At 41.4% G+C, this 16,577-nt stretch overlaps 3 protein-coding genes across 4 annotated transcripts; 2 read left to right on the plus strand and 1 right to left on the minus strand.

Moving 5' to 3' along the window:
* Positions 1 to 6,339: 6,339 nt before the first annotated feature.
* LOC130687174 (uncharacterized) lies at positions 6,340 to 8,642 on the minus strand. Its single transcript, XM_057510317.2, has 5 exons — positions 8,207 to 8,642; positions 7,898 to 8,139; positions 7,624 to 7,830; positions 7,377 to 7,558; positions 6,340 to 7,314 (listed from the first exon to the last, which is right to left on the minus strand). Exons 1-5 carry the CDS (start codon positions 8,458 to 8,460, stop codon positions 6,814 to 6,816), a joined length of 1,386 nt encoding a protein of 461 aa, XP_057366300.1. The 5' UTR covers positions 8,461 to 8,642; the 3' UTR covers positions 6,340 to 6,813.
* A 616-nt stretch (positions 8,643 to 9,258) lies between these two features.
* LOC130687169 (gamma-aminobutyric acid receptor alpha-like) lies at positions 9,259 to 12,981 on the plus strand. Of its 2 annotated transcripts, none has more exons than XM_059495182.1 (12): positions 9,259 to 9,400; positions 9,973 to 10,172; positions 10,243 to 10,310; positions 10,387 to 10,416; positions 10,485 to 10,675; positions 10,743 to 10,825; positions 10,887 to 11,021; positions 11,092 to 11,244; positions 11,371 to 11,531; positions 12,188 to 12,415; positions 12,471 to 12,665; positions 12,732 to 12,981. In XM_059495182.1, the coding sequence occupies exons 1-12, from the start codon at positions 9,342 to 9,344 to the stop codon at positions 12,912 to 12,914; spliced, it is 1,686 nt and encodes a 561-aa protein (XP_059351165.1). In that variant the 5' UTR covers positions 9,259 to 9,341; the 3' UTR covers positions 12,915 to 12,981. The 2 variants fall into 2 exon arrangements, with proteins under 2 accessions (XP_059351165.1, XP_057366293.1); XM_057510310.2 differs by having other exon boundaries at positions 12,486 to 12,665.
* Positions 12,982 to 13,520: 539 nt separating this feature from the next.
* On the plus strand, positions 13,521 to 16,191 carry LOC130687176 (protein henna-like). The gene is made up of 8 exons (XM_057510318.1): positions 13,521 to 13,677; positions 14,115 to 14,240; positions 14,346 to 14,523; positions 14,646 to 14,811; positions 14,896 to 15,092; positions 15,150 to 15,412; positions 15,507 to 15,736; positions 15,808 to 16,191. Exons 1-8 carry the CDS (start codon positions 13,660 to 13,662, stop codon positions 15,965 to 15,967), a joined length of 1,338 nt encoding a protein of 445 aa, XP_057366301.1. The 5' UTR covers positions 13,521 to 13,659; the 3' UTR covers positions 15,968 to 16,191.
* Positions 16,192 to 16,577: the final 386 nt, after the last annotated feature.

Below are 16,577 nucleotides of genomic sequence, written 5' to 3' on the forward strand. Positions count from 1 at the left end.
TTGTTAACAAGAAATTTCGATGGGTGCCCCGAGTTCAAAAACGAGCGGCTTCAATCCCCCCCCCCCCTTCCCGTTCTTGGGCAAATACGAACTTTGGAACCCAATAGACACAAACGACAACGAGAGAGACGGAGGGGATGCAAGAACGACATAACAAACAAAAGGAAAAAAATTTTTGTTTGAAAGATAAGATTGGGTACATTTTTCTTCTTCCTTAAAACACCCATTCCCTCGTGTTGTCGGCCGACCGCAACATTGTTATTGATTTACCCATTAAAATAATAGTTTTTCATCAAACAATTGAATACAGTTTTTTCAACAATCAACGTGCGCGAATTGCCATTGATCAGATATAAAAATACCAAAAAAGAAAACAAAAATGAACTAACGAAGCGGGTTATTGAAATCGACCGTTCCAGCGTGATCCACGTGTACGTTCCTCCCTCCCACCCTCCACCCTTAAACAAAAAAAAACCTTTACGCGATAAGATAGGCACCCCTTGGCGACGACGGAAGGAGCGCCCGTTACCAGAGGGGCCAAAACTGTACAAGAAAAACGGAGAAAATGTTTGCGCAAGAAGTCGAAGAGAAAGGCCTCTCTCCCGCGTTCTTCGCTATTTCTGTTTCGTCAAAAACACACACACACAGGGGCATCAGCACCCTCAGAAAAAAGAAACAAAAAAAAAAAGAAAGGCCCAGCACTTTTTAAGGTTTCTCTGACTAGGCCCCCTTATTTTTTTCCTTCCCCTAAAAAAAAAAGAAAGAAGCGTAGAGCCTAAAATATATACACACACACACACACAACATAACAACAAGCAAGATCTTGTATAGTTTTGCAGTGCTCACAGGAACTAGAAACCCAAGCGGAGCATTGATACATTTTTCGGGGCTATTTAGAGGTGTCGTTGTCGGCTAGTCGTCGTAACAACAAGAAAAAGAAAATAAAAAAGAGGAAAAGTAGTACAGTTATCCACACTGTTAAGACCTTTAGCTGAGATAAAGAGTCCGCCCCCGCCCTTTAGTACGTTAACGGGAATTATAGAGAGATGTCATTTGTCTTTTTTTTCTTTCCTTTCTATCCCTCAACGCAATAAGACTCGCTTATGATCCGCATGGATGAACTCTGATCCGAAACAGCGCAATCCACCTGGCGGCTGGAGTTTCTTTTTTTTTTTTTTCGAGATACCCTACACGAATTAGCATCGTTGGAGATTCTCTCTTTTTTTTCTTTTTTTTTTGCCAATGTTACACGAGGGCAGAGCTGCGCACAGTCTAGATGGCAAGCCCCACTTTTCGAAAGCGCCAAATGTATACAAGGGAGAATATGTGTGCAAGGAGAGAGGGGTGGGGGGAGAGAATAACAAGTTAAAGAAGAAGACGAAGAAATAAAAGAAGTAGAGGACCCCTTGCCTGCTTTTTTGGCCTATATCCACCACCCGTGGTCTCTCTTCTCCTTCCAAAAAACTTTTTCTCTCCAGTCCCTTCGGCCTATGCTGCAACCCTCCCCTCCTAGAGGCTCCTTTACGCGCACATTATCGTTACCCACCATCGGACACTGTATGTCTGCCGACGCGCTAATTCTTTCCAAGACATTTTTCAAAAAAAAAAAAAGCTGCACTACGAGGGGATCAAAAAAGTAGGCAGGAAAAAAAAAATGAGATAGAACCTTAGGCGATTTTGCGTTCTTATTACGTATGTTATGTACGCTCGAATGGTGCAGCGGCAAAAAACGAGAGGGGGGGGGGGGGGGGGGGGGCAGTTACCCGAAACTCAGCGAGATTTATACTTTTTTTTTTTTCGAGTGTCAAGTAATGAGACGTTGATTAGGGATAAGCTTTATCTCTGACCAGAAATAAAAAGCTGATCTTTCTTACAATCAATCATCAATTTAAAGCTTTTCTTTCGAGAGAAAAAAAAAAAAACCAACAATAGCGGTGAGCAAGTTGACAGCCATCAATGTTTAAAGAAGAAATATTTCGTATGTTTTCACTTACCCGATTCATGTCGATAATGGGCCAACTGCCATCACGTCGCCACCGGCTTTCGTGTTTCCCGTGTTGAAATCACCGAGACGAACTTGCACGCGCTGCTTTGTGTTTACGACCTGCAAAACACAATCAAAAATAGAAACTGTTAAAAATATAAAACCACGAATTTATTCCATCCATTGCTATTTTTTAAAAATGTATATATTACTACGATTTTTATTTATTCTCCGATTTCAAAAAAAAAAAATTATTTTTCGGGAGTCACCGATGGATCATCACCGGACGCGTTCAACTGAAATACTGAGTCCTCGGTTCACGTCGCTCGGCGTGCTAGTACACACACACACACACACACACACGGACTAGTAAACGACGACGACATAAACTAAAGCAAAAAAAAAAAAAAAAAAGCAGAGGGAGAAACGGAATAAGCCGCCGACGCAACAACAGAGGGCCTTTCTGGTTGAGAACGTAAAACCGAAGCGTTCAGAGTAGAGTCAAATAAGCATTACTACTAGTACACACACACACAGTGTGTTTCAAAGCGGCAAGTCTTGAGCCTATATGCAACATTTTCATAGTTCGGCCCCCTTTTTCACGATTTTTTTTTTTCTCTTTCTGGGGTGGGTGTGGGAGGTGTTTGCTTCCTCAAACATATCTAAGAGGGGACGAGTGCTGTCAATCCATAGAAATGTAATATACACACACATACAGAGATAGTAGAGTTAGTTGTCAAAAGACTATAGAAGTAGACCTACGTTATAGTCGGACGTGTTATCCCTTATCTTCTTTCTTTTTTTTTTTTTTCCTCCTACTTCCTCTTTCGGTACACATATAGAAAAAATACAGGCAAGTCGTCTCAGCAGGTACACAGCCGAACATGCACACACCTTAATCTCCCCCACACCCCTACAAACTCGATTTTTTTTTTTTTAACGTTCGGCCGTTACACACACACAAACGTTTTTTTTTTTCTTACAAGACATATCAGTAAAAACAAAATAGAGGCGTAATAAATAATAGTAGTAACGAAATGCCAATGAACTGAATTTAACTACTGATCTTATTAATCTGTGACGAAATCAAACGTATGCGATAATAAATATTGACCGTTATTTTTTTTTACTTTACTCGTATTGAAAAGAAAAGAAAAAATTGAGGTTGTTGTTGTTGTTTTAAGGAAAGGGGGAGGAAGACCCCCTTAAGTAATAACCACCTTAAAGGCTATTTTATCTCCATTACTTTCCTCTCTCTCGTACGTTCTTTCCTTCAGGGCTTTTTTGGCAAATTTTTTTTTTCCCCACAAAAAAAAAAATCCCCTTCTTCTTCTTGTGTTTCCTTGACGCAAGGTTACATACACATAACAACAGCAGGCCTTTTTTTTTTTTTTCAAGGGGAAAAAAGGAGGGGGTGAATTTCTTTTTTCTCTCGGTTATAACGCGCGGTCGGGAGGAGGTTACACCCACCGGGGTAGACTTTTTACCCTGCTTTACTTTGGCCTATATATTTTCTGGTTAGAAGAAGTCGTCCTTTTTTTTTCTCTCTCAACAACAACAACAACAATTCCCCCACCCCCTTGCAGCCCCTTCGCGGGCGAAATGCACGTATTCCTACAACATTCTGGCAACGCAATAGAAACCACCCTACTACACTCCAAAACTATTGCTTCGGTTGCTATCTCTTCGTAAATATCTTTTCTTATTTCCTAAAGACGGAGAGCCGTCATGGACGTTCACATTGCGATACGTGTGTATGCTCGGCCACACGTCACACACAGAAGAAAATAACAAACCCACCCTCCTCATCGAATATAATAAAAACACTTCCTGTCATTATATCAACTGGTACAACTGTCGTAGACGTATCCTCCTTCGTCTATTATTTGGGGTAGTCACCAAAAACCTAATCTAACGTAAATTTTCGGTTAGTTAGTTGGAAAGACGGATCGATCGGTTTCCCCCCCCCCCCCCCCCCATGTTTCGCCTTTTCAAGTATGGAAGATGTTGATTGTCCTAAAAGTCGAACGCACAAAAGACAAACAAATCAGTTGTCAAGTTGTTAGCGAATCGAGAGGATTGCCATCGTTGTTCTACCCTCAGAAATCGACATTCAATTTCATCGAGCACGATCATTGGCTCGAGAAGCTTTTGGCCTCACGCTGGCCCAAGATTGGTGAAAGGTAAAACTAACGTGAGATTGCGTGATAGTAGGCAAGGTTTACTTGGCTTTTTAGTTCAATTGCTACTGCGCCGTTGGGCGGAGACAAATCACAAACTGACAGATAGATATATAGAACTGAAAATCTAACCTTTCATCGTGAACTGGACAGTCCTCTGGTGAATCATTGATTCGCCAGCAGCAGCAGTCAAGAGAAGATGTTGGCCAGACGGGATTCACCCAGCCATTTTTCTCTTGTTGACTAATACATCGTGCACAGCTCGCCTCATGGCCGTTCCACCATGAAATCTATCTTACATGAAAGTTTGGTATGTGCATTTTTCAGTCTCAACCGGCGTCCAATGGAATGACGAGTCCTCCGGAAATGAAATGGTGGCATTTTTCTGTTTCTTTTTTTAAAATTCGTGTTTTTTTCACAGTTTCCATAGAGCCAGTTACAAGATGAAAGCACAAAGTTGCACGCACAAGCACTGAACACACACAAAATGGGGTAAATACACAAGTGGCTGTCTCGGGAACGACGCACAATCTCACATTGAAATATTTAATGTTGCACTCTCAACCGTCAATCGACTGATTCTGTTCGTACACTGATCTATTGTTCGACGTATTCACTAAAACAGGTTCTCATTTAAATAGATGAGTTCAATCAAAGATATGCCTTGACAAAACGTGGTCTCTTGATCTAGCACATGATTCAGGTTCCACCATAAAAACGAAATCATCGTTTTTTAGCCATTTTTTCTTTGGCCATTTTGATTGCAATGTTGTACATCTTTTAATCCATCTGTTATTTCCATTACATTTGTGGAAAATTTGGCGGATGGTTAAAGATAATAGTTCCATTATTCAACTTGTAATGTGAGCGACCATGCGTAACCCTTCTTCTTCGAAAACTGACTCACACATGTGCAGAATAGCCACCTAGCGTTGAATTGGCAAACTCGATTGGCTGATCCAAAACGGAGAAATTAATTGCCAGATAATAACAAATAATAACAAATAACAAAACACATACCAAAAACAGTTATTATATTATGGCCTAACGTTATTTTTTATGCAAGGAAGTATCCCTTTCATGTTTTTTCGAATGCAACGTAATGACTGGAACCTTTTTTACGACTTCACAACCTCTGTTGGGTAGGGCAAAAATCCTTTTCGCGACTAGCTGTCGTTTTACTGGCTGTAAACATACCAAATAAAATCGAGCTTTGACGGCTAAACCAAAAAGAAATGTCATGGAAGAGTTGAAACGCAGACACGAAAAAAAAAAAGTCATTTGCAATCATGAAGGCGGAGAGGCGGTTCAATTACGATCAACAAAAATAACTGGATATGTCATAAACGAGACAGCCGTGTACAGGTTTTGTTTGGATTGGCGATTTTGTTTGGGCACATCACATAGCCTACAATGGCTACAGAGTACGCCGACCTTGAGAATGGGATATAACATGTGTAATTGAATGCTTCCGCGTACTTGCTTATTATATACTGCTGACTTTTTTGTTTTGTATCTGTCTCGTCTCTCCCTCAATTTTTGCCCCCTTCGTTTCTGTCTCTACATTGTTGAGCAATTACAAAACTGCACATCGTCCGGCTGTCGTGTCCCCCCTTGGCGTTTGCAGGTCGGCGGGTGGTGTGTGGGAGAGCGGCGAAAGAAGAAGAACGCGGATTGTACAGGCGAGAGGAGAGGACTTGTCATTGAAATCGACAAAGTCAGGTTCCTCATCTCATCGTCTACCTGAGCTGCCAGCACAAAAGCCCCCGATGCTGTCTTCTGGAACAGACACAACGAAACCCCATTTTACCTGTTTCAACCCCTCGGCAGACCCTCTTCGTCGTTTTCAGCACCCCCCTCCAACCAGCCTCCTTCGACGGGCGGTCGGAATTGTTTTGTTTTTTCGCGTACATGTTGAGGGGGCAGCGCATCTTCTTCACCCCCACTAACTCCAGCAGCAGCTCATCCCCCCATGACGCTCAGCCGAACGTCACAGAAGCGGTAATTACGTCTGGTATGTTGAAAAGTAGCTAGAGAAAAAGAGAGAATGTAACCGACCAAGGTAGACGCGAGTCTTCGCTTGACTAGACAACTAGAATCCCATCCAAGGCCAAAAAAACGAAGATGAAACTCACCAAGTTGTTATCTGTGACCAACGGATGGAAGGGACCACGCTTTGACCAGCATCGGCATGTATTTCAGCGAATTCATTTAAGGTAAACAACAGAGGAAGTAAAGAGGCCGAGTTTAAATGAGAATTGAATCTAGAGAGACGAGGGAGGGGAATTACATATATCGCGATTTGACTGAAAGCAACAAATTCGGCGATTCCGCACGAAGAGGAAGTTACGGATTATCACAACTAGCTCGTTAGTTTTTATAAAAAAGGCAATTGCAACAGAACGTACACACTGCGAAATTCTGAGCGGTTTCGTCAAAAGAAAGAGGGAAATAATCCCGACGTTTAGAGAGGTACTTTTTGTCTGACGAGAGAGAACAAAATATTACACATTTTTTTTTTCTAAGGAATAAAATGACTTTAAAAACTTGAGGTTAAGTATTTGCGATTGAACGTGTCGCAAATACTCGACGGTCCAAAAAACTGTTTGAAAAATAAACTAATTAGATTCTCTATGCCAAGGAGATTTGTTACGCATCTTCTTCTTCGACGCTTTCATCTTCTGCAATATGAATGTCGACGAGCAAACTTTGATTGCCGCCATTTGGCACGGGTGTTGAGGTACGTTGAAGATCAGATGGTGGTTGAGATGCTGTCGACAAGCCATTGGCTTCTTCTGAAATGATGGATAAGGATGGATTTCGTACCATGGCTGATAGTTGACCGGACGAGCTAACTCGCTGACGGGATCGCCAATAGTCACGAGGGTTGTTCCATCCTTGAGCAGGCGGGCGAGGAGCTGGGGGCAGGATGTGCCCGTGCCCTGGAATGTAGAGCGTAGGCATCATACGACTGTTGAACAAATGGCGTGCGGAGAATTCCGAATTTTCAGAGTTGGTGGAACCACTATTGCTCCGACTTCGGGACGTACCCCCCAAACCCAAAATATGTGCGTTGTCATCAAAGACGTAGCTACGTAAAACTCGATAAGGCGAACCAACCGAGTGGCCACCGCACGCACCAGACAAACTCTGTAAGCAATAAATGTTATTTTATTTGCAATTGTAATTAAATTTGCTAAATGTAAACATACGCCACTGTGACTGGTTGCTAAAATTTCTGAATAAGATATGCCGGTTGGAAGAGGCTCGAGAACAGCTAGCAACGACCATATTGGCAAGCAAAATTTGAAGATCATGAACATGAAGAAAACTGGAGAATAGATAAGCTGGGTGTGAGCAAATATTCCACTGCAACCAACAACCTCATCCCCCACTGTAAGAAAATGAACATTTTTCTTTTAGAATTTGGTGCAAAAGTACAGGGAAACTCTCACTTACTTATTTTGATAGTGACATCATAAACCAATCCAGTGATGGCTGAGACTTCGAAGGCAAAAATTACTGCCCAGAGATTTCTTTTTTGTGTTTTCTTAACACACTCTAAGGTGGAAACTTCATTGATTTTTCGGGTAATGTAGATGCCTGCTATCAAGAAAAGCTGAACACCCAAAAAATCTGCTGCTGAGAGCATGACCCAATAGGGCTCTGCCATAGAAGCATTGAGATGTTAACTTAAAGTACATAATGTTGCAGCAATAAGAAATTTTATTACTGAGGCATTCGGTCCAGCTGGGTCCCACATCTAGGATGCCAATCGCTGCAACAGCAACTACGTAAGTTGAGAAAATACCCATCAGAGGGAACCAGACAGTTCTTGCAATGGTTTCCCTGTGAAGGATCCTGAATGCTTGAACCCAATGGAAGTGGCACAATGTAACAAGTTGTAGAACCTTCAGTGCTGTGGCACCCAAATCAAGTTCAGGATAGTGACCGCTGAGCATCCAGTTAACAACACTGCAATAAAATAAACAAAGCCATTTGAGGTGTTGATGTGAGATGATTTCTGAATTGTAGGATTTACCAAATAATGCACTCAACAAGTGCCATGTAGAAAATGACATAATGATGAATTTGCTCATGATGTACAGCATGGAAGCGTCCGACTTTGAATAAGCACAATACGAATGTTAATACCATAAGTGCTGACAAAACGCTCCTTCGGACACAGGCAACTGTGTCATAACCCACAAAACAACCTTTGATAGACACGTCCATCGAGTCATTGTGCCATGGAGGAACATGATTTTTGTCGTCGAACATGTGGAAATGATGCATTCTCTAGCGTACGATTCGACCCAATAGTCAGGGAAAAAAAATATCACGTGTTTACATCACCAGTAGCTGATTATCGCAAGAAAAGTACGTGCTGCTCTTTGATTCTTCTTCTCTTCTTTTGGTAAACAATACAGCTTCCGAATTGAAGACAACGCCATCTGCCAAGAGAACCATGAAATCGTCGCAATTATGCTAGAAACGTAAAAACCCAATTCAACTCAAGGGACATGCAAACAAAGCTTATGAAGTGATCGATAAAAAATTTAATCAAGTTACCTTATTTACTTGAAGAAAATAAAACGCGATTTCACTAGGATGGATGGACAAGAATGCTAGCAGACGCGGGACGCCTGATTCGATCCCGTCCTCTTTGAAAATTGAACTCAATCTCGAAATGGAACACGCCAGATACAGAGAACTAGGGAAGGAGCACAACAAATAACTCTTAAACTAAAACATTAAAATTTATTTTTCACCGCTACTATATTAAAAAAGGGCGTTAACCCTTGGATCGATGGCCACTCCAATTTGTTCACGAATTCAACAACTCTGTTATTTGGAGCACCCACTCATTCACTTGAAAAGGGTGGCGAAAGAAAGCAATTTAACTTATGACATTTTTCGCCTCTTCTTCTTCCAGTCCAACTAAAAAAAAAACTGTCACGCCACATTTTTCACTAGCAAATCGCCCTTTTTAAACCCACCAATTATTTAGAAGTGATGACCGCAGCAGTCAGCGGGACGTCTGCGCATGGCTTTAGATTTTTTTCACCCCACTTTTTCTTGAACATTGGACGGGACAGTTAACTTCTGCTTCGCAACCTTTCGAGACTCATTTTTTATTCGAATCAGAAAGCAGGTGACACGCGCCTATTTCGGTTATGCAGCGTTTCAGGTTAACATTGCTGCTTTCCCTCGCCCTAAACGGAACAATTACAAGGTAAAAACACATTTCATATTCAAAGTATTTTCTAGATCTAATTTTTTTAGTCAGTAAAAAAAAAAAATAAGACATCGGAAAAGAGTGTAAAGCATGCATAAATTATGGATATTAAGAAAGTATTAATTTATCACACATGAGATGTAAAAATTGCGAAATTGATACCATGTGAAATGAGTCGGAAAGGACGGATGGGTCGTACATGATTTCCCCGAGGTACGACAATGATCGTGCTCAGCTGGCCGGAACTTGCGTTCAGCAGAAAATAGTGCCTCTAGATGCGTTTTCCGCCGTCAGCAACCGCCCCGTGCTTTTCACGAACTTTGAACGAGTCTCCCCTTTTTTTTTGTCGCTTTTTCTTCTTTGTTGCGTTTTGTGCCCTCCATTGAATGGCGTGATCCGGACAAAAGAAGTTGGGAGCTGTTGAAACCTTCAACGGTATCGTTCGATCAATGAGGGGGGATGGGGGGACGACATAAGTGTAGCCCAGTAACATGAGAAAATCTCACAGTTGCCTCGTCACCATACGAGACCTCATCTTTTTACTTTGTTTCTTGCGCGAATCCCTAAAGCCAGGCGCTGGTGATAAGTCCAAGCAGGATCAGGAACAATAAGGAGAACCGTGAAGGGCGAAAGGGGACGTCTTCGCTTCCTACACCGCAGCACAATCGCACCAATGACGCTCTGAGGGCTCTTAGTCGAAATATAACTTCACTTTTGGAAAATCTCCTCAAAGATTATGATTCCAATCATCATCCGGGCTATGATTCAGGTTTCAATTTCCTAATCCATTTCACAATTTTGCAAAGCTCCATGCGTTTGCTGTTACATTTCTTTTTCAGGATCACCAACTGTGGTCAAAAGCAATATATTAGTTAGATCCATGGGTCCCTTCTCTGAACATCGAATGGTAAATCAATTTTCAGATATTACCTGCCATCTTAGTTTGTTTCATCACCTAATCATCTTTTGGTATCATCGACTAGGATTACTCGATGGACTGTTATTTTAGACAGGTATGTTGTTGTTCTTTTAATTCATACGTCTAGCGCTTTAAATGGATCTGAAATGAAAATTCATACAGTCCTGGCAGGACCGACGCTTGAGCTTTAATGGTCCCATCGAAACACTTAGTTTGAGTATCAAAATGCTCGAAGGGATTTGGAAGCCTGATACTTTTATTTATAACGGGAAAAAATCTTACCTCCACACGATTACGACACCCAACAAATTGCTGCGCATCAACAAGGACGGCAGCATCCTTTATTCTGTTCGGTTCGATTATATAAACCAAATGTATAGATTTGGATGTGAGTCATCAGAATTCTTGCATGTTGAGTAGATTGACCATCAAAGCCAAATGTTCCATGGACTTGAGAGAATTTCCAATGGATCATCAATCCTGTCCACTCATCCTCGGAAGCTGTAATATCAGAAAAATAATGAATAATAATGTAAACTAAAAAGAAAAATTAACTTTAAACAGACAGTTACACCAAAGATGACGTGATTTACGTGTGGGATGAAGACCAGGGTGTCAAGTTCTTGGGTGACGTGGAACTTTCACAGTTTGACTTGATCTCGAGTCCTTATCGTAATGCGAGCATCTCGCGCAAAAGAGGTATCATCGATTGTTTGCTGAAAACAAAAAAGCTGATATCCAGACTTCTTTTGTCTCTGGATGAATGCAGAGCTTTACTCGGTGCTCCAAGTGAGTTTCAATCTGCGCAGAAAGCAAGGATATTTTCTGATCCAAGTCTATGTACCATGTATCCTCATCGTGGTTTTGTCGTGGGTCTCATTCTGGCTCAACCGTGAAGCAACGAGTGATAGGATCAACCTAGGTAAATTTGGAATTATTGTTTGAAAGAAATATGAGATATAAAAAAAATAAAAATCGATCTGTGTACAAAGTGACACCGTGCCTTATCCATTCTCCAGTCGCAAATAATTTTCAATGTTTGTCAAAGGGATCACAACTGTTCTAACGTTGAGCACACTGGCTATCGACACGCGGACGGACTTACCCAAAGTGCACTACGCAACGGCCCTCGACTGGTTCATTTTCATCACCTTCGGTTACTGCATGGCTAGTCTCATCCAGTTTGCATCCGTTCACTATTTCACAAAGGTGATGTTAATTCTCATACAAAAAAAAAAAAAAAGAAAATTACCCCATCATCCTGTCAATCGTTTATATCGATTCGTGCTTTTGCTCCTTTGGATTCGATGAACCGGTTTGGTTATGGATTGATTCGGTTGTTCGGTTGACTGAAGCCACAATGTCGGCAATCGTCAAAGCCGAATGAGAATTTTTCTTTAAACGTCGTGACCGATTAACGTGACAAGAAACTACTGCAAACTTCCGGCTTTCAAGCCAATCATTCGATTTTCGATAGACTTCATTATAATCCTCAGCGGGACGGGGAAGAAAAAACTTCAAAGGCACGTTTCTCATTATTGGCCATTGAATGGCTCATTTTTCATCGGTCGTGAGTCTAATTCTCTTGGCATATGATGTCATATTGATCCGCCTCTTACTTGATGCCTGCCAACAACAACAAAAAAAGACTATTCATCCTGTCATTAGGTAGCATGTTTGGTCCCAAAAGTTCTCAATGACATTGCCGGATAAAAGGGGTCTACACAAAACTAAACATTATAAAAGAAACTGTACTACACAATGTGCCCTAATTCATCAACAACATGACGAATATTAATTTCCCCTCTCTAATGGGTTGAAATTCTTTTTAACGGTACATTTACCTCTCAAATATTTTTGAAAAGATTGGCAGCGGGGAGAATTATCAGACGCAAGAGATTTCGGTCTTGCATCGTAGACTAATGGAAATCAACAGAAGCTCTAGCTGTGAACCTGACGACGGTAGGATAATGACGACCGACTTTGCCGATTGGGAAAAGCTCGGGGCTGAACTGCCTCAATTGTTTAGCGCTGCCCCCGTTGCATCTATTCCTCCTGTTCCTCCGTCCACACCTTCCGGCAACGACGAAGAGGTACTAAAAATAAACAAGAAAAGAAATGTTGTTATTTCACAATTGAAATTTTTAGAAAACATTTCTGCAGACTAATGTACAAGCGATTCTCGAGGAGATAAAACTTAGCATTGAAATTTCGGACGAAGACGACGAGGACGGCGGTGCAACAAACAGCAAAGCAAAAATGCGCACCAATCGACGTCATCACAGTTCATCTTGCATGAAACAATTGTATTATTGCTTAATTGCTAATGACTCATTCCGAGCGGTAGGTCAATTACTACAACATTAATATTTTTTCAATCTGTCTTAACCGATTCTCAAAATTACGTAGAAACGGAAACGCCGTGCACTGGCCAAGGGGAACATCATCAATTCCGTCAGCAAAATCGACTCTGTTTCACGCGTTCTCTTCCCGGTGACCTTCTCCATCATTAATGTTATCTATTGGTGGGGCTTCATAGCGCAGAACAACGATTTTACTTGGAAACATTTGGACCATTATAAATTCTATTAAAACGTAAACAAAGATAAAAAAGAAAAGAAAAACGTTTGACCTAAAATTGACCTTCTCCGGTACAAGAGAGCCCAGCGGAGGATAGTAACACGATCAACTGGCATGTTGTGTCGCCATTGGTTGTGATGTTGCGCAAGGAATTTTTATGTCTATCATACTTTGCATGCTGTTTTAGCTCCAAGCTTCCTCAAGTCTCCCTTAAAAGGCCCATCCTAATAAATGAATTGACGGCAAGCGTTTTTGTCTCGATTTGTAGTTATTATTCACCTTTCGAGTCTAGAAAAACAAAACAATCCTTGAAACACGGTTTATGCAAATGCGCATTTTTGTTCTTCCAGCGGCTTCTGCGAAAAGAAGCGCTAAAACAAAAATTTACAGTTTTTACTTCTTTAAAAAGAAAACGAATCATTAGAGTGTTGAAATTCCCCGTAAGCGACAATTGCGCAGGTGTACATGGCAATGAGGGAAAGCGCAATATTTCCAACAAGAGAGCGACGTGGCAAACGGGCACCCAGCGATTAGGTCAGTTGCTCTAGGGCTTGGGTCATTTTCTTTTTCGTCTGGGAGGCTGGTTCTAAAAGAACTCTAGTCCCTTTTGGGGTAGAGACTCTTATGGCATTTCACCTTGGAGCTGTTTTTCTCAAATAATTCTCTTACATTGTTGGATTGAAACGAAGTTGGGATTCATTTGCGACTCGGCCGCGTTGCTCGTCGGGCTACTCTCAAAAAAACTCCATAACACACCATGGACGCCTCTTTCAAGGTAAGCAGTCGACGCCACTATGGCCCCCCTCTTTGTTGACATGTTTAACATGCCCTCACAATGGAGGCGAGTGAAAGCTCAACTTTCTATCGTAAATGGTGGGGAGGCTTCAGACTAAAATTGCACAAATCTTTTAAAAACGAAGACGTCGAAGGCCACAAAAAGAAAGCCCTCCCAAAAACATTTTGTAAAAAAATTTAATAATGTTTATTATCGACGCTACTAGCTATGAAATGAACTACTTTCCCCCACGCCAATTTAGTCAGGATTCTCAGCTTCGTTTCAGTTGTGAACCCATGTTGGCCAAAGTTACAATAGTGAGCCAACTTGTGGCATGCGACGCAATCTTCAGCTTTCCAGCATCCTTACAATATCTCTAGCAGCCTACACTGTATTTTTTTTCCCCTTGTGATTGTTTAATTTGTTTCCACAAAAAGGACAAGTCAGTTCAACGGAAATTGAGTTACATCATGGATAGCCCCAAAGCCTCCAACAAGGAAATCTTGCTGTTCAGTATGCCAGAGGAAGTTGGTGCACTGGCAAAAGCTTTAAAAATATTCGAGGTACCGTACCCTTTTTTTTTTTTTGTAACGAAAGGGAAATCCGCCTTTCCGCCATTGAATCTGCTTGTTGTTTATAAATCTTCTTTTGGAACCATTTTTCATCAGGACAACAAGGTGAATCTGCTTCACATTGAGTCCCGCTCGTCCAAGCGTTCAATCGGAGATTACGAATTCATCGTCGAGATTGATACTCTTTTGGGGGACGTGGCCGGCGCCCTGGAACAACTCAGGAAGCAATCCTCTTACTTCCAGATCATATCACGCGATCACAAGGATGGAAACGGTTGGACAACGAAAAAAAGAGATTTTTTTTACGTTCTTTTTCTCTAAACTTTAAGAACAACAAAATCGATTTAAACGAAATATGAACGACGATTTTTTAATTAAAAAAAAACAAACAAACAGAGGAGACTATTCCCTGGTTCCCCGGTCGCATTCAAGACTTGGATCGATTCGCCAATCAGATTCTGTCTTATGGCTCCGAGCTCGATGCTGATCATCCTGGATTCACCGATCCCGTCTACCGTGCTCGTCGCAAGGAATTTGCAGACATTGCATTCCACTACAAATAGTAAAGCAAAACAACAACAAACAAAAAAACAAACTTTGCATTCGTTAAACTATTTTTTGTTTGTTTTGTTTCCTGAATTTGCAGCGGCGAGAAAATCCCGCAAGTGGAGTACACTCCCGAAGAGATTGCTACATGGGGAACCATCTATCGGCAACTGACGAAACTTTACCCAACTCACGCATGTCGTGAATTCAATCACAATTTCCCGCTACTGATTGAAAACTGCGGCTACAAGGAGGATAATATCCCCCAACTGCAAGACATTTCCGATTTCCTTCATGGTAATCCGATCAGCCCCCGTTCTAATCGCGCACGATTGATGAAGTAATTAATATTAGATTGCACTGGTTTCACATTGCGTCCGGTGGCTGGATTACTATCGTCGCGTGATTTTCTTGCTGGATTGGCATTTCGTGTGTTCCACTCGACCCAATACATCCGCCACGGAAGCGTACCATTGTACACGCCAGAACCAGACATCTGTCACGAACTCTTGGGTCACGTTCCGCTCTTTGCCGATCCAGAATTTGCTCAATTCTCCCAAGAGATTGGATTGGCTTCTCTAGGCGCGCCCGATGAGTTCATTGAACGCTTGGCCACGGTATATAATAATCTGCGCTAAATTGCTGACCCACTCTCTCTTTTTTTTTCACACCCAAAAGTTTTTATTACCATTCATAATTTATTGTCATTAGTGTTATTGGTTTACTGTCGAATACGGAATGTGTCGTCAAGGAGGCGAATTAAAAGCGTACGGAGCTGGCCTGCTGTCATCTTTTGGTGAACTCGAGTATTGTCTGACGGACAAACCGGAAATCCGACCTTTCGAGCCAGCCAAGACGGCTTTGCAAAAATATCCCATTACTTCTTACCAACCACTCTATTTCGTATCAGAGAGCTTTGAGGATGCTAAAGAAAAAATGATGTAAGACTTTAAAAATCAAATTCATCTTCAGCTGTTACCATTGAATTCTTTATTTGTTTTTAAATTAACAGCGCGTACGCCAAAACAATCCCGCGGCCTTTCAGCGTTCGCTACAACCCGTACACGCTCAACGTCGAGATTTTAAATTCGAAGCCGCAATTGGAAAATTTATTGAAAAACATCAACTGGGAAATAACACGGATCACCGACGCTCTATGCAAAATGCGCTAGGATAGAGTTTTATTCCCTTTCATTTAGTTCAATAATAGCTACTACGTGATAGTATTATATGCCTTACATCCATTTTGTGAGGGGTTGTGGCATTTTTAATGTAACCCGCTGCTCTTTAGATTTACACGCAACACAACTTTGTTATCTTCGCTATCGTCAATCGTCTTCAAATAAATAGAGAACTTTGCTACAACCACCCAAAAGTTCCAACATTCAAATTTGAAGAGTCTCTCAATTTCCAAGTAAAACGGCGCTCGCTCCGCCAATTTCTTATTATACTTTAGGGAAATACGGGAAACGTTGTGACATGTAAACTAAGAAAATGAAAAGTTCGGTTTGACAAAAGATATGGCTTCAACTTAGCTGTATAAGCAATCCCACGCAAAGCCATATGCCGCGCGTAAAGGGGCTGGTTATATTAGCTCGGAGAATTGGAACCAAAAAAAATAAAATATTTTAGAATTTTGAATTCAAGAAAAGAGATTGAAATTTAGATAAGAAAAGTAAAAAATTCATAGGGTACAGCGACGAGCATTCAACGTTTTGTCACACAGAAGCAAGCTATCGTTGTTAAACGACTGTAAACGACGTTTCTGTCAATAGCTGACGC

Source organism: Daphnia carinata, chromosome 4 (genome assembly GCF_022539665.2).
Source record: "Daphnia carinata strain CSIRO-1 chromosome 4, CSIRO_AGI_Dcar_HiC_V3, whole genome shotgun sequence".
Lineage (NCBI taxonomy): Eukaryota > Metazoa > Arthropoda > Branchiopoda > Diplostraca > Daphniidae > Daphnia > Daphnia carinata.

Excerpts from the sequence above, each read along its gene's own strand:
- LOC130687176 (XM_057510318.1), top strand. Across the intron at positions 15,093-15,149 it reads CATTTCCGATTTCCTTCATG|ATTGCACTGGTTTCACATTG; the intron begins GTAATCCGATCA and ends AATTAATATTAG. Across the intron at positions 15,413-15,506 it reads TCATTGAACGCTTGGCCACG|TGTTATTGGTTTACTGTCGA; the intron begins GTATATAATAAT and ends TATTGTCATTAG.
- LOC130687174 (XM_057510317.2), bottom strand. The coding sequence starts at position 8,460 with ATGCATCATTTCCACATGTTCGACGACAAAAATCATGTTCCTCCATGG. Across the intron at positions 8,140-8,206 it reads CTTGTTGAGTGCATTATTTG|TGTTGTTAACTGGATGCTCA; the intron begins GTAAATCCTACA and ends ATTTTATTGCAG. Across the intron at positions 7,831-7,897 it reads CAGCTGGACCGAATGCCTCA|AGCCCTATTGGGTCATGCTC; the intron begins GTAATAAAATTT and ends CTTCTATGGCAG.
- LOC130687169 (XM_059495182.1), top strand. The coding sequence starts at position 9,342 with ATGCAGCGTTTCAGGTTAACATTGCTGCTTTCCCTCGCCCTAAACGGA. Across the intron at positions 9,401-9,972 it reads CTAAACGGAACAATTACAAG|CCAGGCGCTGGTGATAAGTC; the intron begins GTAAAAACACAT and ends GAATCCCTAAAG. Across the intron at positions 10,311-10,386 it reads CCTTCTCTGAACATCGAATG|GATTACTCGATGGACTGTTA; the intron begins GTAAATCAATTT and ends ATCATCGACTAG.